Raw genomic sequence first — 21,494 nt, 5'->3', positions numbered from 1 at the left:
AGAGGTCTAAATGAGTGTTAATTGCTGTATAAAATCTGTTGTTCTAGGACAGGAAAAAAACATTGTTTCGTGTAAGTCTTATGTGCAATACGGATTTAGCTTTTTGAGTTATCGTTCAGAGAGAAAATTTTGCGAATTCTGTTTTGCGTGTACACGAAAATTTTCTGTGACAGATGATGAGTCTTCGAACAGAGAGCCATTTATTACCTAGGAAACGAGGAAACATAAAGATCTATTTGAATGAATTAGAAGCGCAAAATTAAAGTGTAATTTTCACGATCGTGACTTTCGTTTTTCCCTCGAGATTGATTAGAAGAGCCTCGATCACGTCCACTTTATCGTGTTGAAGCTAAAACAAGATTTTTAAAGAAAATTCAAAATTTTGTGAGAACTTTGAACTGCACGTGAACTCTGAAAATGGCTTTCAACTTCATTCATTTGGCATTTTCGCGAAAAGAAAAATTTCTCATCAAAACGCTTCATCATTGAACCGCGTGTGACTTCGATTCTCTTTGACGTGTTTGAACAAGGAGATAAAATATCTTCAAACCTAACTGTTTGTTTACGGGTAAACATTGTTCGTTGACTTTAGTTGTTGTTTTAACTCTCGGAAGGCCTACCAAAACGGTTAGGTTTCATGTAGAATTCGCCGGTGCTTATGTCAGTGAACGCTGACATAGGTTTGTGTAAAATGCCTGCGTAAATAAAACACTAATTAACAATTGGCTCTATGCCTCTTTATCTTTTAAGCTCTAACTAATCTTTCGAAACGTCAAAGAAAAATACGATTAAAAAGTCTCTAGCAATCGCTCGTTGCTAGGTGAAGTGTCAAAGAATAATAAGTCATAATAAGCGTGACTGTATGCAACTGATTCGCGTTCAGGGAAACCATTTGACTACAAGCTGTGAACTGCATGTGAGCCCGTACTACGAGCTATTAATATCAGACCGAACAATAAGTGTTATTTTCTCATACTCCTCTCGTCCTATTATAAAATTTTACCCCTTTCCTTCTACCGAAAAAATCCAAAAGGGTAGGTCACTAGAAGCGGCCTATTAGGGAAAAATTGGTCAGGTTGGGAGAGGGTTTCTGGTCATATTATTTATATTATATTGAAAAACTAACAAGGTAAAAATTCGCTTGACAATATATGAACTACAAGGCGATTTGCCGAGCTTTGCACTGTTTTGGGAGAACTAATCGAATTAAAACGATGCTTTATCCGTAAGAGTGCATATCACTAAGATTGAATTATGCCCACATAAAGCCTAAAAATAAACAAATGTACCGTTTGAGTCAGAAATAATCTGAGCTTGCAGTTAAATTAAATGATAACGAAATTTTTGGGATAAAAATGCAAGCTTATTAAAGTTGGGTGAGCTTTGGAATATTAACTGAATCAAAGTTGAACCATTTTGAATACATAAATACACTCCAAATTTCCATCTTAAAAAACGTATAGCGTATTTTAAATGTATCGATTTCCCGCTGATTTTCACTAAACCGGTACTTACGAATCCCGGAAATCATAACTAATAGCCTTATTTCAATATCTTTATTTGTCTTTGTGGTAAGCGATTTCGGTAGCATTGTCCGAATGACCGCCTGCAGGGATTTTGTATTGTCTCCTACGGGTACCTTGCAAATTATTCTGTTAAAAAAAGGAAGATCAAGAACTGTTCGTAATTTACATTTCCATGTCGCCATGGAAGTTCTGTCTGCTAAACAAATATTTTCTACATGGAAACTTGATTCAGTTCTTGCACATTTTTGAGAGCTGATTGATTCAGAATCCCACAATGCAGAAGTTCTTCGGTTTCCTTGTTCTCTGTGGTGAGAAGCTGAGCGAGGTATGTTTATGCAACATGCGCGATGCACGAATTGCAAAGGGTTTTTATCGCCGGGTACAAATGAGCCATGAGCTGGCAGCAACAGTTCATGTCTTGATTTAACAACTGTTGTTTCATGTGTTCTTTCTTTCAGATGTTTGATCTGTTTGATAAAGTCATCGAGTTCAATCACAACCCGACGAGTGAGTCAGCAAAGAGAAGACTCGATTTGGTAAGGCCATGCAATTTCCTGTGTCACAAACGTTTAAAGAACATTAACTGAATCGAATTAACCACAGTGGAACAAAGTTAGCTAGATCTCAGAGCAAATCTTTGCCATAAGGCAGTCAGTTTGAGAAAGATTTATCACATATGAACAAGGATTAGAGAGCAGAAATCGAAAATCGTAGGAACACTTTATAACCTCGGAATTGATTCCAAAAATTCTCTTCAAGAAAACCTTGAAAATTCGTTCATTCTCATGCTCCAATAATCTCAGCGTTCTGCGGTTCTAGTTTATCAAAATAATCTCCCTGTGGCACCGTGGATTATTGCTGCTGTGTAAAACGATCGCCTTGCGGATTAACCATAAGAAGTTTTATTTGAGCAAAACTGTTATTACTGATTGACCCAGTGATACTGAATCTTTATGCATGAATTTCTGTAGGCAAATTACAGAAAGATCTCTGCATCCTTCGTTGTTCAAACGTTCTATTGTGTCGGTACATCACGGGACAATATTCGTTGTTTTAAATCTTCATATGATCGCTGATCAAAAACAAGTCTGTGAACTTTTTAAATCAATTGAAAAATGGAAATTTCTCGTTTAACATCATTTCAAAGTGATCTATTCTAGTAGCTAATAGTTCTGATAGTAGAAGTCAATTAAGAATCAATAAATCTGTCGTGTAATTGGCAATTATCATGGTCATATCTACGTATCAAATTAAATTTCTTAATGGGGGGTTAATTATTTAAATAGCCGTACAGACCAAAGGTGGTGGAATTGCAAATAATTTTGTGGGATAATTTATCACTGATTCCTTTCTATCACTTAAACTTCCTTATATCTTAATCTTTCACAAGTTATTTTGCAAGAAAAGCAAACTCCCCGCTCGTTATGCAGTAAATAAATTGTCTCGTGGATACAAGTTTTGAATTTTTTAACGACAGGACGTTGCCAGATCTTTCTCCGAAAGTTGCATTAAAATTGCAAGGCTCGTTTCGCAAAGCACTGATGACAGTATTTGACGGCAATCTGCGCGTTGCTTTCAACAGGGGGTAGATTTTTTTGAAGCACCTCATCCCCACCGTTGTTAGAAAAAAGAACTAACATAATTCTTTTATCTACTGAAGGAAATCGAGAAGCTAAAAACCCTTCAACAACAACTTGAGGTACGTAAACATATTAAAAAGATAAATAAAAAAATACTGGACGAACGAATAAACGAATATACAATAACGAACCGTTAAATATAATCAGATGGACAGACAGATAGACCGAACGGAACTTTTGATAGACGGACTGACTTTGTGACAGACAGATAGAAAGGCCGACAGACAGACAGACATCAATCAATCAATCATTTATTTTAACACGTTTCGTCGAGGAGCTAAGAACTCGCTCAAAACGCGAACGTGTATAAATGATGATGATGTACATACATCCGATTGTCTTGTCATTCCCCCAGTGACGCAGTATCACAATTTGTTTAGACACTTACTCCCTTTAGACATAACGTGAAAGAAAGATAGAAAAAAGACAGGCTTAAAAAGAGACAGAACTATACACCTACATACATACAGAAGTACATAAATAGACAACCAGACGTACAGACTGTGATGGTCTATCAGACAGACAGACAGACAAACGAATGAATGAAGGTTTTCTGATGCCCCTATCCTTCCTTTTACAAACAAGACTCCCAATACAAATGTACTGGGTAAGATCGTTTTATAAAGTGATAATGTACAACCGACATGATTTCATAAGTTTAAATAAGGTTTGGATCAGTGGTCTTGCCTGAACTTGAAATCCAAATAAACAAGGTGTCAGTGGAAGTTACTTCAGCACTACCCACATTCTGAGAGTTTTCTATCCAAGCTACCATGGTCACCTAAAACTTGAGAAAAAGCACGACGCGACTGAGACGTTAGGAATTCTCTTTGTCATCAAAATAACAAAAGCAACTCGAACATCATCATCATCATTATAGTTTTCGTCATTATTACCATCATCATCATTATCATTATCGTCATCATTACCATCATCATCATTATCATTATCGTCATCATTACCATCATCATCATCATCATTATCATTATCATCATCATTACCATCATCATCATTATCATTATCATCATCATTACCATCATCATTATCGTCATCATCATTATAAACAGCAACCAAAGAGCAATAGCCGCTGCTCCACAGAGTGAAAAACTGAATCATCAAACTTCAGTTTATGTGTCCTGCGAAAAAAAATATTTCCCGCTTTTTTTCTTACATTTGTAGAAAGAGCCTCAAAAGATCGACCTTTTCGAGGAAAATTTGAAAGATGTGCAAGAATACGGTAGGCGGAACGTTCTACCTAACACTTTATGTAAAGCGGTTTCACATAGGTTCGATTTCCGTCGCTTTCTACTGTCCAGGCTTTGCTCCTCCACGGGGTAAGAGCGCGGGCTCATATTCCCGAACAGTGGTTGGTAATCGGCCGTAGGTTTCAAGGTTCTATACTGTTTTTTAATTAATCTTCTGTTAACATGCACTCCTCCTGTTTTCAGATAAATTTTACATCCAGTATGTCAATCATGTTTCTCAAGATTTGGAAAATTTGAAAAACAGTATCATTCAGTATATACAGGTAAGAGTCTAAAAAGAAACATCTAAGACTGCCTCGTTTTTTCCTGTGATCCTCAAGATATCTGTTAGGGAGATAAGGAGAAAACCACATTCCTATCTAATGCGAACGTACTCAATCTAGAGCAAGACGGCGAAAATCAGAGGGAAAAACTAAGCTCTCTGTTGATTCAAAGCCGAAGATCCTAAGGGAGGGCGGAAGGGAAAGAAGCCTGTTAAAAATACACCTCCCTTTTTTTTTCTTTTATTCTCGAAAGAGGATGCGTCTTGCCCTTGTATTCATTTGGTGTTCCAGCAGTAACGTTCTTTAAAATGTATGATAGCAACGTTTACCATGAAATCCCGCGCCCCCGCTTTCATTAAAAATATTATTAGAAAAAGATCCCCTAAAATTTCTCTATGTGGTGGCGCGAATAAGGCCGCAAAAAGCCGCACGGCCCCATTAACGGTTCCATGAGAAGAAAGAAGAATAAAAACCCTCCCATCAGTTGGTAAGTACCCTGTCTTTTCTGCTTTATAGGAGAAAACTAAAGCTGAACAACTGCTCGCAAAGGAAAACATGAAACTGAAACGTGAGTTTTCATTTTTATCTCTTTTCTTTGTTACTTACTTCGTTCTGAGTTTCGCATATCAATTCAGGCCAGGTTCTCGGGATGGCAACTTTAGAGGTGAAATGAAGGAATGGTGTCAAGGTTTATAGGATCAATCTAACGTTGGTGAATGGCAATAGCTGCTTTCGTGTTGTTATATTTGCGATAGGCGGATAAGAAATTCACCCGGCAGTTTCTGTTAACACTTCTGATTTAAAGCAGAGGAACTTGAGGCGAAGTTCGCAAGCGGAGGCCCATATCCAACGAAATGTGGAACATGCCAAACCGTGAGAAAAAGTTTATCTGCCAGCACACAAAATTGTGTTCGGAAAATAGTAATTATGTCATCGATCGATATTTAAAGAGTTGTGTTTTTAGGCTGTCGTGTTTCATCTAAACCTTAATTGCATTTGTTTTATTACAGAGCAAAATTTGAGTTGATGATTAGAAAGGGTGAAATGAAACATTCAGCAATTGTTTTACATCATCTTTTCAAAATTATTCAGTGGCTCTTATCAATTGATTATTTGGTTTTCTCCATTGAGTTGATACAAGTAAAGTGAAGTTACCAACGTAGAGATATTATGAAGCCTAAACTTTATGATCTAACCTTGGTACCACAGATCTTCTTCAGGGTCATTTAGTAATCTGTTTTGTTAAAAAATCTCTTTTAATTTACCTATTGCAGTGGATTTTCAACGCGAACAGGCTGAATCGATGCATCAGCAGCAAAAGTAAGTAAAGGGGGCTGAAAATGTTGATTTTTTTCCCGAGAGGTGATGATATACCCCTATTGTTAGGAGAAGCTAACCCCTAACGGTTCGCTCGTTCGACTCCGAATCGAGAGGTCTGGGGAGAGACGTTTCGCTCTTACAATACTTCCCTTCACCCAGGACTGTAAATGAGAACGAATGAACTGCTAGGGTAGCCTGAAGAAACGTTTAAGAGGGGAGGGGTAACCGGAAATGGACTGATATCTTATCTTCCCCTGGAAGCAGCAATAGACGCAGTACTCTTAGTCATTACAGTAATCGCCTCATGATCCATCGGACTAGGGAGCAGACTATCTTTCCTGAAGCAGGAGGAGTTTTTCGAAAGTAACGAAAGGGGGATGGTCTTGTCTAATTTTCACTTGAATGACTTAAGTGGTCATGACATCATGACAAAGTATCACTGTATTAAGTCTAAAATATTACTACTTACCTCCTCAATGCCCCTCGCCATAAAGGATTGTAAGATAAATAAGTATCAACAAACTTCTAAGCTATAAAGGATTCTTCAACAAGCTGATGCACCAGGACATCGTGTTTTAAAACAAATGGCTGAACTAAATGTTGATGTGAGTCCTTTTTGTTTCGTAAGGCACGAATACGCTGTGGCGGAGAAAAACACAGTCTTGGCGACTTGCAGAAAGCTAGAGGAGCAACTGGAAGAAAGAGGAAAACAAATTCAACAGTAAGTTACATAAATTAGTAACGTTTCTAAATTAATTTATCAAGGTCATGAGAACAAGAAAAATGATTACAAACTACAGATGCTTGTTAAAGTCAAACAAATTCCCGTTGTCAGTACCATAGGAAATATATAGGGAGCAGTATGCAGAATAAGCACACTGATGAGAAGATGGTACGGGTTAAAATGAAAAAGAAATTTCGAACCTGAGCTAAAGCTGACAATTTCCACAAACGAGTGATGCGAGCTGAGGTTGGAACGTTGATACTTTTAAGTAATTGATTGCTTGGGCAAATTTTTTCCTTTGTTTTTCGTTTTCTCGCTTACTTGTCATCGTGTACTTTTTTTTCTTCTTTCGTTCATCGGTATTTTGTTAATTACGCTCCTTTGTTACGTGCTGTATGTAAATTTAGTTACATAGTTTGTTGTCTCCAACCACCACACCAGTTATCCTCAGCATTTAGTAAGTGGCTTCGTTTTCATCGTTTTCTTTAATTTCGTTTTTCAGTGGCCTTTAGATAGTTTGTCTGTGTTGTAATTATTATTTTTCGCTCTTGTAGGAATATACTTTTTTCTAACGTTATATTAAAAACATTTGCTGAGGCATTGTGTTGTGTTTTCTTCGAATTGGTCCTGGCCTGTTCATTGATGATCTTCATGTCCTGTTGAAATTTCTTCTAGGCTTCAACGCGAGGGAACTGTGAGTTTGTGGCAACGAGAAAAAGCGAAGCTGATAAAAGACGTCCACTCAAGGTAACCTACCCTACTTTCTGTGGATCACGTTTTCTATAAACAACTTCGGTCGATGTTTAGATCGATATACCGATCGATAGCCGGTCGGTGGTCAGCCGATACGGTGACGATGGTTGATCGATATCTTTACTAATAGTTAGTCGATGTAGACCGACAGTTGGTCAAGGGCGCTTCGACTATCGGCTGACCTTCGAGAAGACATCGACTGTGTCTACCTTATAAATATATGGTATATATATATATATATATATATATATATATATATATATATATATATATATAATTTGCACAATGGAGAATGTGCTTCCGTTTTCAACGCTTTATTAAAGACCCGACGCGTTTCGGCATTTGCCTTCCTCAGGGGCCTTAACATGCAATTGTTACAGAGTCGTAATTGGTTAATTGTGTGACGTAGTACAGTGCATGTTGCTTAATTAAATGCTGAGTAAAATCTCTCGTAAACAATTAGTGTTTCTAATTGGTAAACAGTTTTAAAACCTTTATAACGTATGTTATAAACAATTTATGTACCTAAAACTTTATAAAGGTTTTCGCGTAAAAGCTTTATCCAGTTCTTTTGTTTAGTCCATATGGCTGAAAGGAGTTTAATGTTCTTTGCCAAAAAATCTCTTTCTCTAAGAACTTCTTTCTTTTTGTCAGTCTCTAAATGATCTTTTCGGATTTGCTCTATAATGGTTATGGTAACATTATTGTTAAAGTCGTGAGTTCGTTTGTTATGTAAAAAGTGTTCCGTGAGTTCGCAGCTACTCACTCCCTTTTTAATATGGTTTCTGTGATTGTTTAACCGTAGGTTAAATGCAGTTTCGCTTTTTATATATATATATATATATATGGTCTTTTTCTTCGTGAAAAAAGTGTGATTTGTTTTTAAGCTTTTCAGCCTGTTCATATGTCAGTGATTTGTTTTTTAGTGAGGAGAGGCTTGCCAAGGAGCTCAAAGAAACTAAAGATCAATTAGAAGATACAAAATCAAGACTAAATCAGAGAATTATGGTATGGAATAAGATGAAACGAGGTATTGAAATTAATCTCATGAGCGGCTGACTCTCTTAATAGGCTTAGGAAACCAGTCAGTATCTGATCATCCGGGAGGAGGAGCGTTCGGAGGATTTTTTTTTTTGGGGGGGGGGTGGGTGGCCCTTGGTTTTCAGGAGGGCGGAGAGGGTATCTGTCGTTATCAAAAGAATATAAAGGTGGAACTGTATATTAAAAAGCTACAGAGTACTGTGTAATTTTGCTGCTCTTCCATCTGGCTAAGCCATTCGTGTAACGGCGAGAGAAGACACTCGACAATCAAAAGAACAAATTTAACTATTTTACTCTTCGCTGTTCAGTCGAATTAAAATCTTTTGGGAAACAAAAACATGAACACTTTAGTTGCAAGGCCGTCACTTTGGGCACCAGACCTTCCCGGGCTTGATTGTTTATCTTTGGATATTTGCTGGTTTCATAGGAGCTTATGGATCAAGTTAAATATCTTAAAATGGAGAAAGATGTCAAGAATGGGACGGTGAGAACGTGTGGAGCAGGTGAATTTATAAATCAGTAATTATATGTATATCACAATTTATTTGATCGAGGAAAAAATTAATTATCGCCGGTGAACTGCTGGAAAGAAGACTGAAAAAAGTTTGGGGGACGGGAATCGAACCCAGTCCTCTCACACACTAGTTGGGCGCTACCACCAACTGTGCTACGAAGCCTCATGTTGGTAGCGAGGCAAATTTTTAGGGGTTCGAATCCCGTCGAAGCTTCAATTTTTCTCAGGCTTCTTCTCTGCAATTGCAGCTCTCTTGCAAGGATCATCTCTGCTCGATTTTTATTCGGATGTCAAATGGAAATTTTTACTTTACAAGCTGTCTTTCATTGATACCCTAGTGATAAGATTTGTTTTGTATTTGTTCACGCGTCTTCTCTCTAGTTCCGCATGTTTCCTCAAGTGAAATGGAGAAAATAAAGCAGCAATTATTCCTCAAGGACAGAGTACGTATTTGGGTTTGCAGTTTTAAATACACTATGACTTGCAAGAGCGAGAGAAAGTGGTGCATATAGTAATTCAAGCAAAATGCGTGAGGTAGATGAACCGAAAACAGAGATGAACAGATAGAGTACTGAGTGTGAAACTGATCCGGACTACATTGGTCTTAGTCTATCTCGCTCTCTGATTGGTCCTGAAAACTCGCGCTACCCTCTCAACCAATAAAATGCACAATTAAAACGAATCATGACTTGGTCACCGGCGTTTTCGCGCGCTTTTGCCAGGTTACTTGTTATCACGTTGACTTTTCATTGGCCCGTTATGATAATTCCTCTGTTTTGATTGGTCACTGTTATTAGCTTACTTTGCTTATACAACACTCAATCGAAAATTAGTCTTGCCAGTCAAACCAACAGAGCGGGATATGCCCAATTTGTAAGGAGCCACGACTCTTAGAAACTCATGATTGCAATTCACTTTGTCTTTCAGTTATTGGTAGTGGCGGAGGGCGAAATTCAGAAACAGCAAAAATATTATGTTGGATTTATAAGTGGGTTAAGTCGAGATTTCAGGTGAGCTACCCTAACATGGACATAACTTAATAGTAATTGCTCTTCATTACAGTTCACTCGAGTCGATGCCTAGATCTGTTACTGTTGGCACTATAACTGCATAAGATGCTTAAAACCTTTTAAAACTTAATTTCAGAATTATGCTTGAAAGACAGCATCTAACGGTGAAAGAATACAACAAAGATCAAAAAGCATATGCCTCAATGCTGAATAAAATGTACGTGGCAGCGAAAGAAGGTGAGCTCGAGTTAATGCCTACCGTCAATTTAGGCAGTGGACCACACTTTCTATTGGGTTACCAGCATAGTTCACCCACGCGAGATGTTGAGAGAACACGAGAAAAGTGTGTAAATTAGGAGTCGGAGACAAGTGATTTGCAAACTTTTCGAATTTCTTCCCAACATCATGCGTGGCCTAATACGCCAGGAAACTAATTTTGATGTTATCTATGATCTAGAACTGATCTCCTCCATCAATATGGAATCTATGTGTTAAATATCTTAACTGGAAATCTATGTGGTTCGTATGTAGAATGTGGATAACCTGATTTTAATGTAACATTTACTTTAGGAACTTTGACGGAATTCAGAGCGACGTTACCCTCTCACTATCTTGGAATAAATGAGGTAACAAGCCATACTTCTGTATATTTTCAATCTCAAACAAATTCATTCTCGGCTGGAAGAACGATTCAAAAAGTGCGGCAAATTGTAACAAAAACAAACAGATTAAAAGGACTCGGAACAGTGGTAGGTCGTATGAACGCTTACAAACGCGGAAAGATCCTCACTAATAGCATATGTTTGGTTACCATTTTGGTCCTTAGTTATTTTTTGGTGGAATCTTAAGCGCTAATGGTTGATTTGATGAATGCAAAACTTACCTAAGATAGGTAGAGACAGGCAGTATTTACGGAGCAAAGTCAGTATCTAAGCAATTGCACACCTACACCCCCGACCTTTTCATCAGATGACTATTATTGGATTCCTCATTTTAACCACCTGGGAGTTCTTAGTATATAGATATTGACTCTTTTTTCTGTATGTGTGTCACGGTGATGCAGGATCTTTCTGGCCATCCATTGGGTAAAAAGCTTTCACGGCCCTTCGAGGATTTGGAATTGCATTTACAAGAAGTTGAAGATAGTGAATTCAGGTGAAAAAAAATGTTTAAGACTTTTATTAAATTCGATAAATGTCTTCCGCGCTTCCACGTCTCAATTAAAGTCAGCCTTACAGTCAGTGCGCTGAACTCCACGTAGCAAGGTCTCGGTTCAAGACCTGACCGAGTCATTGTGCTGTATTCCTGTATTCTTGGGCAAGACAAATTATTTTCACAATGTCTCTCTCCAACCAGGAGTATAAATGGGTACCAGCGAATTCTCTGGGGTGCCTGATAAAATATTCGAGGAGTAGGCGGCTGGAAGAGAGGAGTAGCCTTGCGGAGGATTGGCATCCCTACCCAGGGGGGAGTAGGGATACTCCTACTCGCTTCATGCTATGGAAACCGGAATAAGCTGCGGCTGAAGAGCTACATGGCTCGAGTTCAAAGTTTACCTTTCACTCATTTATATTTATCTTTCATGAAATCTTTGCAGAATTGATATCAATCATCCATTATTGACGGGGTGGAGGGAAGGCAGATCAGCAAGTGCCAGAGAGAATGTCAGAAAGTTTTCGAAAAAATCATCCAAAGGTATGAAAGTCTAACAGATAACAGTTATTTAAGATCACCAGTGACCGTCTGTTATTTTCGTTCACGAAGGGTATACGGGAGCACTATGGGGCATAGCCCATCAGGTTACAAATTAAGTCGCCATCTCTGATGCCAATCCAGCCATGTGATTAGTTAAATTGATAGTGCAAAGTGCACATAGTGCAAAATGTCATAAAATAATTGACTATGCCCACGTCTATACCACTTCCATATATATTTTATCAATAAAATTTGACCGGCTGTAAAAAAAAAAAAAAAGGTCCTCTTGCCTTGCCGTTCTCTGGTTGAAACTTTCAACTGGACATGCATGGAAACATTAAGCAGTCACAGGCTTATTTTGGTCAATCTTTTCTCATAAGATTAGTTCTCTCGGTCATTTGGTCAGCCAGTCAGTCAGTGCATCTGTCAGCCAGTTAGTTAGCAGTCGGTCAAGTAGGCTGGTCGCTCAGTCAGTTTAGTCGACGTCTCTCAGTTAGTCAGCAACCCTATGCAGTTCATATTTAAATGACTTTAATCTGACTGACTTACATCGACAGTTACCGGCGTTCATCCGAGGCTTGTTGATACAAAGCTTGGAAAACCGCTCATAAAAGAGGCTAAAGAACACTTCCCTGAGTGGTCTGACGAAGAGGTAACATTCCATCACAGAAATATTAATCACAGATAAGTTGACCCCGGGATAGGTACCTTGTTGGACTCTAGAAAGAACGATCTGTCCAGCGTGCTAGACGTGGCCCTTGTTTTGAGTTCTTGTTCAAGGGATCTTTCCCTATCTATGCTTCTCTTGAGGCCGAATGCGTTGACCCATGATTATCAATGATCCAAATTTTTGCTATCTTGGTGTTGCTGTTTATCGAGTTCCGCTTAGAGCATTTTTCAACTGACTTTTCTGAAATCGTCACCAAAGTAATCGCAACAACCAATAAGAGCGTAGGAAAAGCTCACAAGGATCCAATGAGAACTCATTGTGAAAAAGGCAAACTGCTTGAAGCGCGGGAAAACGACGGTGCGCAGGCCGCGGTTGGTTTAGTTTGGTACCTGATTGGTTGAGAGGGAGGCACAAGTTTTCTAGACCAATCACAACGCCGAGATCAAAAACAATGCAATCCTGAATGACTTTCCCTCAATGATCCTAATTTGCTCTCAAAGAGAAAAAAACCGGAAGTTAATCGGTAAGACTTTGATTTCAATTTTACTGTTGTAAAAAACCACGAAGCCACCTAGCATTCTGCATTTAGAATAATCCTTGATTTCTTACTAGATTCAAATGATGTTTGAGCAGTTTAAGAGATTCGACACCAACGACGACTTCAACCTTGATACACAAGAGGTATGGAAGGAAAAGGAACTTTGTTACCTTTTTTAACTCGTGGATATGCGATAAATCATTTCGCGGCGTTAGCATGGTCACAGGAGTCTAGGGAGAGCAGATGGCGGACCGATTGTTAAATATAGCGGATCGTTATCAAAATTTTTTTTCTTATTTTCGTCATTCAAAATAGTAACTCACTGGTTACCCAAACTCCCTTTGGTTCCCAGGGGTGTTAAAATACGCTCTCTCATGTTTGAAGTAAATGCGTAATTTTCTAAAGTAGTAAATTGCAGCCACTACCTCACTGTGAATGAGCAGTTTTTAATTTCCTCTCTTTTCAGTTATTGAGAGCAATACCAGATACGTTAGGTAGAATGGCAACCACTGAAGAAATAAAGGTAATTATGATGTACTAAGCAAAAAAAAAAATTAATTTAGTTCATACGGTGGCCCATAGAGGACATGCTGTCCACTTTTTAAATTCAATTTTATCGCGCGATAATATCAAAATATCGCGTGATAAATGGGAAACTTGTTAGGTCGCACGTGATCGGCTGTCACGCGCGTTGTGTCCGTGGATGGGACGACAATGGCTGCAAAGTTGGAAAGTTCTTTCTTAGTCTAGAAATTTACAAACCTGCAATGTAATCAGAAAGATTAGATAATTCACATTTGTTCTCAGACACTTACAGCTATCTCTGAAAGTGTCTCTGAAGATTTCGCAAAATCAAGGTTTACTGTACTGATTTACAGAGCTGTGTCGCGGAGGTAACGCCAAGTACTGCAAAATGATCTTTTCACGAAAATAAAACGATTTATTGACCTCAAAACATGCCTCCTCAACTATGGCAGTTGTTATCGTCCACGGAAACAACGTGCGTGACAGCCGATCACGTGCGACCTCACAAGTTTCCCATTTATCGCGCGATAAAATTGAATTTAAAAAGTGGACAGCGTTTCCTCTATGGGCCACCGTAAGTTTACGATCATCATTTAAGTATAAAACAATTTAAAAAATTCTTTAGTGTGGGTTGCATGATTAATGTTCTTGGAGGTGCTCTGACGAGAAATAGTAGATGGCAAAATCCATAACTTTATAAAAACTAGACAATTAATTTTTGCTTGCAGGAAGCCATGTTAGAGGTGGACATAGATGATTCCGGAACGGTGGATTTCTTCGAATTTCTATGCGTAGCCAGACTAATTTCGCAAGGAAAGGGTAAGTCAATAAATATCCATGCAGCACGTAAACGTGACATTGAGCTAGCACCGAGGGATGCATTCCAATCCTACATCAAGTATCTATTTTCTGTTTTCTAGGAGAAGCAAGGCTATTCAAGAAAAAGACTTTGACAGCATTACAAAAACCCAATGGAAAGTCAACCATCTGTTCTGTTCAGTAGCTTCTACCACGTTCCACACACTTCAGAACTTTTTTCAGTCAATATTAAGACTACATGTGTTTCACTTTGTTTCTTAAAAAGGGAAAAAATACTTAGACTCAAATCCGACAAAACATTACATAATCAAGGCAAATAATATCTAGACCTGCCGAAAGATACGCCGTAATTTGGATTTTAAGAAAGTCCTTCATATAATTCAAAGACGAACCAATTGCACTTAAATCCTATTTTCAGAGAAACCTTTGAGAAACCATCTAAAAACCGTACACATCTTTTAGGTCGTAATCCACGTTAGCAAATAATTACGTATTTATCATCACTGTACATATGTATCATGGAAATATTCAATGCATTATTTATAGTCATTCTTGTTAAAGAAATTCCAGAGTTAATTGTAGATAGTATTAAGTTAATATCTTTATTACTTCCACTTTGAAATAACTGGTGATAAATCTGATTGGCTCTCATCGGTGCTCTTTATTTCCAAATTGCGCTATTTTTCACTCTAAATCACATGTTTTTCCCAGCCAATGAGAAGGCTTTTCTTAAACACAACCACCAATTAGATTTCAAGGCTTATAAAAAAAAGAAAAACACTAAAAATTTCAGGAAAATGAAGTCAATTTTTTCAACTTTTTACAAACCAGCTCAATACTGGATAGATAAAATATTTATACAGAATAAGAAAATCCTGTATTTGAGCAACTGAATTTTGCGATTTCAACATAGATGTCATAAAAAGGTAATTGAACTTCATGTGGTGCAATTTTGGTCTGAAATCAAACTTGTGATTTCAAATCAAACTTGCACTGTACACTTGTTTGAGTTTGAAATCACTAAAATGATGTCAGACTGAATTGCACCACTCAGTTCAATGACCATCATGAATCCAACTGGTGTTTTAATAAAAGACACAAACAAGAAACAATTCTGACTGATCCTATGTGCAAACAGTGATCAAATAGTTTTTATACCTTCCCCTTCCTTTCCTTTGCCTTAAATTGACAGTATTTGAGAATCTCTCCAAAGCACAGAAAAATAATTTAATCGACTCACTATTTTATAGTTTTGTTGCCTCTGCTGAGGCAAAAATAACTTTTGCTCTGAGTAGCAGAATTTAGTTTTTGCCTGTTGTTAATGGTACCTATATACTAGTATACCCATTTTTGATATTTCCTACACCATGTGCTTTTGAGTGAGTGTCTCCAAATTCTCCCCTCCCCTCCCCTGACAACCTTTGTAAAAGGCATTATGGAAAATGCAAACATGTATACTCTATGCAAATTAAACCTTTTTTAAATCGTTTTTTTAGGGCAAATGCGAAAAACATCATAGGATCCAAACTAAAGTTAAAATTTTGAACCAAAAAAAACTATTTTGGATTTCATGAACCAGGAAAGTATACAAGGCATTATGAATACCCGTATCAAATAGGGCCTCTCATATTCATCATAATACTCACTAGGAGACATCTGACTTGTACATGTCATGTACTCTGACCAAATGAAGGCAAACAGAGGTGAGAAATTCAGCTGCATGTATATTTACAAATTGAAACAATGAACAGATCCTCTATGAGAACTGCTAAGATGCTTCTGCATACAATTACATTCCAGGCTATTCTTCACAATTTTCTCATGTGTTCTTTGTCATCTCATGCTCTTTGTTCTCCTGTGTAGATCAAGAAAAGCAAAATTCTTTAGAAAACCTATTGACAGCCTTTCCTTCCTTATAAAATTAACCCTTAAACTCCCATAAGTGACCAAAAGACAATTCCTCCTCACAACGTCAATACCATACTCAGCAAATATGATGAGAATAAAGAAAAATGTCAATTAGGTGATTATTAGACAAGTTGATTCAATACCAAATTCTCCAAACTAACATCACAAGAACTGTATAGCAGACAGTAGGGAGAATTACAGATGAAATCTTCAGAGTGAAAGGGTTAACAATGAGCTCAGTGCCGCTAATTCAAACACAAAAAAAATCATTGACTAACTGTCCAAACATTATCACAGCATTTTCCAAAAAAATTAAATAATCTTGGTATTTTCGCCATGTTCATCATCTTTCAAAATTACACTCATTTTCCTGTTCTTTCCTTCAAACTTCACTTTTCCTTGACTTGAATTTAAAGTTACTTTTCCCTGACATTGAAAAGATTTTTCCAGTCTTCTTCCTAACGAGACACCCACTCTTGGAAAAAGTTGTATAAACCCTTTCACTCCCAAGATCTCATTAATAATTCTCTTTACAGTCTGCTATACAGTTCTTGTGATGTTAGTTTGGAGAATTTGGTATTGGATCAACTTATAATCCCCTAATTTATATTTTTCTTTATTCTCATCACTTGTCTGCTTGATATTATAAGGAGAAATTCTGTCTTGGTCACTCATGGGAGTAAAAGGGTTAACAATTTTCAATTTCACAGGAAAGCAAGAAACCTCTAACAATTCTCCAATTTACGGTTAAGAATATATGAAAGTCATAAGTTTAAACTGCGGATAAAGGCATGAATGAAAGTGATCCTCGCAGTGATGTGCACTACTTAGGCAGTAGTGAAAATAAGGCCTGAAAAAAAAAAAATTTTCAGGCCTATACGGGATTTGAACCCATGACCTCTGCGATACCGGTGCAGCGCTCTACCAAATGAGCTAACAAGCCAACTGGGAGCTGGTCATGATGGTGGTTCTAAATAAACCCATGAAGTGAAGAATATATGGTTAAGAATATATGAAAGTCATATATTTGAACTGCGGATAAAGGCATGAATGAAAGTGATCCTCGCAGTGATGTGCACTACTTAGGCAGTAGTGAAAATAAGGCCTGAAAAAAAAAAGAAAATTTCAGGCCTGTACGGGATTTGAACCCATGACCTCTGCGATACCTGTGCAGTACTCTACCAACTGAGCTAACAAGCCAACTGGGAGCTGGTCACGATGGTGGTTCTAAATAAACCCGTGAAGTGATGAATATACGGTTAAGAATATATGAAAGTCATATATTTGAACATTCAGGCCTTATTTTCACTACTGCCTAAGTAGTGCACATCACTGCGAGGATCACTTTCATTCAATTCTCCAATTTGTTTCATTAGCCTGTGCAAAAAGTTATTACTTTTAAGAGGACAACATCTCTGTAATTCGGTTTATATATGTTTAAGCAATTAAAATATTTCCTCACCGGAAAAATGCTAAGATTTTGTTTGGAACTCTGAACACAAACTTCATGGCTTCTTGTCTTCTCCGAAGGGTCTGTCTGTTAGATGTTACTCTTCTGTTGAATTCTGCAAATCTTCTATAAAGTCTTGGGAATCCATAGTACTATGGGAATGTTAAAAAAGTAAATGTCATTGCATTGCTAGCTCTGTGAGAGGGGAACATGGACTGAACCCACCCAGATTTGCCTGATTTGTTCCTGCAAAAATGGTTTCAAGCCGAGATCTGGTCACATGGTAAAAATATTTTTTACTGATCAATCATGTTTGGTTAAGTTGGCTTGACACCAGATGATAGAGATCTCAATAAGTTGGCTTTGGAATGACAAACATTATTAAGTTATTTCCAGTGAACTGAAGAAGATTCTGTTAAGGAATTCAGTGTGAAATGTATTGACTTTGGGAGAGTGGGATCTATACTTAACCCATTGACATCCGATGCGCCCTCATGTGCCCAGAAATAAAACCCCTCTGAAATTCCAATGCGCCCTCATGCGCCCTGTCAGAAATGGCTTGTTTTGATTGGCTGTAGCTTAGAAACAAAACTCCCCTGGGTATTGAAAAGCAGTGAAACGTGACATGCGAAAATTAAGCTTTCATTTGAGACCAAACTCACTATTCCACGTTAACCGTGCGATTTTTGACAAATTTTTCAAAAATATGTCGTGGTCTAAGACATAGCTTCTGGAAGAATTGATGAAAGTTAATTTTCATCCCATGAAGAGCAAGAAGTCTTCGCTGGTTTTATCATCGAAGAAATTGAAAAAAGCGACAAGCTCGTCAAGCACAGCATGAACAAAACTTGCTTCGCAATGTGGATGACGAGATGGAAGACTTTTTCGACCTACAGTCGCAAGAAAGGGGAAGCGATTCCGATGTTGAGCTATACGCTAGTGAGGAGGAAGAAGGAAGCGACGAAAGTAGTGATGAAGAATCTGCCGCAGAAGAAAGCCGACCAAATGCTCTTCAATGGTCTAGCTAATTGCGACAAATTAATGTTGAGGAATTCTCCATTCGTCGTGGCCCGACCAGAGATCTCGGAGAAAATGCAACTGCCAAAGATTTCTTCAATGTATTTATCGACGATGCTTACATTGACGAAATCGTCCGATACACCGTTGCATACGCTCGTTCGAAAGGGGATCGATCGTTCACATCTACTCAAGCGGAAATTTCAGCGTATCTCGGGCTAAACATTCTCATTGGAATCCATGAACTTCCTCAGCTGGCAATGTACTGGGATTCTGACGAGTTTGTTGGAGTTGATTGCTTAAAAAAAACGATCCCAGAGCACCGCTTCATGACTCTGGGGAAATATTTACATCTTGCTGACCCGACCGCAGAAGACCAAAACGATCTCCTCTGCAAAGTTTGCCCCCTTGTAACTCGCTTGGAGCAAAAGTTTGCCTAAGCGAAGAACATATATGCATTGTTCAAAGTGAAACTTTTCATTTAGGCGTAAAAATTGGTTTGTTCTTGCTCATGACTCGCAAAAAGTAATTTTATAGCTGCGCCTTGTGACGTGTCGCGATGTCGCTATGGCGGGCAAATTCAAAATTGACCCGCGTTAGAAAGTTTAGGATTCCTTTTGTTGAGGAGAAATTTGCGATCTGTCTTTTGGTGTTGTATTTGAGGGAAAGCTTTTTACATGATTCTGATGGAATAAGAGTGCAAAAGAGAGTCATCATACTGATAAATACTTTCAAAGCTGAAGGCAACCTTGCTAATGACTCGCTGTACATCATGAAGTTGAATCCGTTCTCTAGCTTTAGAATTTTTTTGAGAGAGCCTGATGCTCAAGTTGAAAATAAAATTTGACAGGGGGAAAGTATCTTATTTAATATGCAACTTTGTGCAGTTTCCCTTCAGTAGAGTGAAACGAAGACATTAAAATTTTAAATTATTTTGGCAGTGGTCTGTGTGTTCACTGTAGCAGCCATTTTCTCTGGAATTTCAGGGGGTGGTCTGAGCTCTAAGGTGTGGGGCTCAATGGGTTAAATACAGTCCTAGTAAAATCCCTTAGAGTCCCTTGTGTCTGTCAAATTGTAGACAAAAAAAAAATTGAGACTGATTTCCTTGCCCTTACAACCACAGTCTACTGGTAAGAGGGCCTTGGGCTTACAAACTATCAATGTGATCTCTAAATCTTGTCAGCCTTTACAGAAGTATGAAAGTACAGTGAGACATTTATTTGTCTTGGCATGAATTTCATGTGAAGAAAATTTATGAGTTCCCATGAGGAATCAGACATTAGACTGTCAGATTCCAAGCTCTGCTGCTCTTCCACTGAGCCACAGAGATTCAATGGTGAGCTATGCCATTATGACATTCACATGTGACACATGCCCTGTCAAAGGCATCATGTGTGTAAAAAGAATAAGAAAGATAGTAGATTTAAAACTCTGTAAAGAAATAGAGAAAGATGTTTTTTTCCTCTTGTCGAGAGACAAGAAAATAAGGAAATTTTCCAATACACCATATGAACACTTCATCTCACTTACTGAGATCAATTTGGAAAGATATCACAATGTTTATCTCAGTTAACCAGGCTGAAATTTCTAATTGAAAAAATAGCGTTACTGATCTAAAATCTCGGCGTAGTGAAGAGGATGACATTTCTGACATGAACAGATGACAATAGACTGGTCCTTTGACAAGCCAGCTTTGCTACCCGGCTCGTATGGAAAGCACCAAACTCTAAAACTCATGAGCTTATTGACATCCGCCAGTTTCGTTTTGGGTATTTCGGCAGATTAACGGCAGAAAATTAGCCTAGTGAGACGAGACGGTTATAACAGCTGTAATATTTGTCCAAGCATGATGTGTAGTATTTTGTAACCAAATGAACTGTTACGTCACCCTTGACTCAGCTACATGTAGCCAGTTCACTCGAATCATCAATCGGTTCCGTTCTTAATCTAACCACAGTCAAATTTAAATAGCAAAAATCAAGTCACCTTTTCATAAGCAGTCGAAACACAAAATTTCAGCTATGATCGGAGTTCATTTAACTTCACAAACATCACGAATCACCTGATGTAAACTCCATTACGATCAGAGCACTATTTCCTAGAAATGGATATACCTTACATAAAATTTTTCCCAGAGCACCAGAATCAATCACATAACAAAAAATGCACATACTCACCCTTCCCACTGCATATACAGTAACTTTTTTTCCAAGAGATACAGCTATGAGGGCTAAAATTTTCTCCATGAGTCGCGGCTCTCGTCGGTTTGCACATGTTCTTAAAATTAGCTATGTCACCGCGCCTTCATGTATAGTCGGATGGTCTGGGATCGGAGTTAAAACTGACCAATGCGCATCGAGGACAGAAATAGCATCAAAATAAAGTGTTCGAACGACGAGGAGAAACATGAAAAATCTAACCACTTTATTACTCGAATGAATACTGCAATATTCTTGCTTGTATTTGGTTAGCTTTTCAAACAAGTCTTATTTTCCAATTTAACACTGAAAATTTTCTTTGTTTGCACGTCTGTTTTCCTATAAATTCTGATTTAGCTTTCTGAAAAAATTACTACAATCGATCGATGGCAAAAATCAGGAAAAAGATATAGAAAAGTATATATCTAAAGGACAATCAGAACTACTCGAGCTACAATTTGTAAAAAAGATGGAAAATAAACTCATAGAGGGACAAATTACCTTTGACTTAACCTTATTTTGTGCAAAAAATACATTGATATCACTCCAATCGTATAACTTTCCGTGCGTCTATGAAATCGGAAGAACAGATCGTTTTAAAACCTATTCTTCCCTTCT

The 21,494-nt window shown here is 37.9% G+C and overlaps 2 protein-coding genes across 5 annotated transcripts in view; one reads left to right on the top strand and one right to left on the bottom strand.

Annotated features, from left to right (window-relative positions):
- The window catches only part of LOC113666222 (uncharacterized), a 16,425-nt gene extending 1,010 nt beyond the window's left edge, over nucleotides 1–15,415 (top strand). Inside the window, exons 1-22 of one of the 4 annotated variants that reach the window (XM_089209533.1) lie at nucleotides 1,689–1,851; nucleotides 1,985–2,062; nucleotides 3,187–3,225; nucleotides 4,346–4,403; nucleotides 4,615–4,694; nucleotides 5,211–5,262; nucleotides 5,969–6,014; nucleotides 6,643–6,735; nucleotides 7,414–7,485; nucleotides 8,418–8,499; nucleotides 8,960–9,035; nucleotides 9,428–9,489; nucleotides 9,974–10,056; nucleotides 10,193–10,293; nucleotides 10,627–10,682; nucleotides 11,120–11,211; nucleotides 11,654–11,751; nucleotides 12,309–12,403; nucleotides 13,034–13,102; nucleotides 13,426–13,482; nucleotides 14,213–14,303; nucleotides 14,405–15,415. In XM_089209533.1, the coding sequence (XP_089065659.1) occupies nucleotides 1,801–1,851; nucleotides 1,985–2,062; nucleotides 3,187–3,225; nucleotides 4,346–4,403; nucleotides 4,615–4,694; nucleotides 5,211–5,262; nucleotides 5,969–6,014; nucleotides 6,643–6,735; nucleotides 7,414–7,485; nucleotides 8,418–8,499; nucleotides 8,960–9,035; nucleotides 9,428–9,489; nucleotides 9,974–10,056; nucleotides 10,193–10,293; nucleotides 10,627–10,682; nucleotides 11,120–11,211; nucleotides 11,654–11,751; nucleotides 12,309–12,403; nucleotides 13,034–13,102; nucleotides 13,426–13,482; nucleotides 14,213–14,303; nucleotides 14,405–14,487 (1,614 nt within the window). In that variant the 5' untranslated portion in view covers nucleotides 1,689–1,800 and the 3' untranslated portion in view covers nucleotides 14,488–15,415. Of the gene's footprint in view, nucleotides 1–1,688; nucleotides 1,852–1,984; nucleotides 2,063–3,186; nucleotides 3,226–4,345; nucleotides 4,404–4,614; nucleotides 4,695–5,210; nucleotides 5,263–5,968; nucleotides 6,015–6,642; nucleotides 6,736–7,413; nucleotides 7,486–8,417; nucleotides 8,500–8,959; nucleotides 9,036–9,427; nucleotides 9,490–9,973; nucleotides 10,057–10,192; nucleotides 10,294–10,626; nucleotides 10,683–11,119; nucleotides 11,212–11,653; nucleotides 11,752–12,308; nucleotides 12,404–13,033; nucleotides 13,103–13,425; nucleotides 13,483–14,212 lie in introns of those variants that run through there. The other 3 variants (XM_027181975.2, XM_089209532.1, XM_089209531.1) reach the window with 3 other exon arrangements.
- On the bottom strand, nucleotides 13,387–20,986 carry LOC113666223 (uncharacterized). Its single transcript, XM_027181976.2, has 3 exons — nucleotides 20,856–20,986; nucleotides 17,674–17,813; nucleotides 13,387–16,158 (listed from the first exon to the last, which is right to left on the bottom strand). The coding sequence occupies exons 1-3, from the start codon at nucleotides 20,922–20,924 to the stop codon at nucleotides 16,137–16,139; spliced, it is 231 nt and encodes a 76-aa protein (XP_027037777.2). The 5' UTR covers nucleotides 20,925–20,986; the 3' UTR covers nucleotides 13,387–16,136.
- Between the last annotated feature and the right edge of the window lie 508 nt (nucleotides 20,987–21,494).

Source organism: Pocillopora damicornis, chromosome 6 (genome assembly GCF_964200805.1).
Source record: "Pocillopora damicornis chromosome 6, jaPocDami1.2, whole genome shotgun sequence".
NCBI lineage: Eukaryota > Metazoa > Cnidaria > Anthozoa > Scleractinia > Pocilloporidae > Pocillopora > Pocillopora damicornis.
This window is presented reverse-complemented; position numbering and strand designations above follow the sequence as displayed.

Coding starts and splice junctions, on each gene's coding strand:
- LOC113666223 (XM_027181976.2), bottom strand. CDS start 20,924: ATGGAGAAAATTTTAGCCCTCATAGCTGTATCTCTTGGAAAAAAAGTT. Junction 17,814..20,855: donor CTGTATATGCAGTGGGAAGG/GTGAGTATGTGC, acceptor ACATTCCCATAG/TACTATGGATTCCCAAGACT. Junction 16,159..17,673: donor AAAATCTTAGCATTTTTCCG/GTGAGGAAATAT, acceptor TGATCTACACAG/GAGAACAAAGAGCATGAGAT.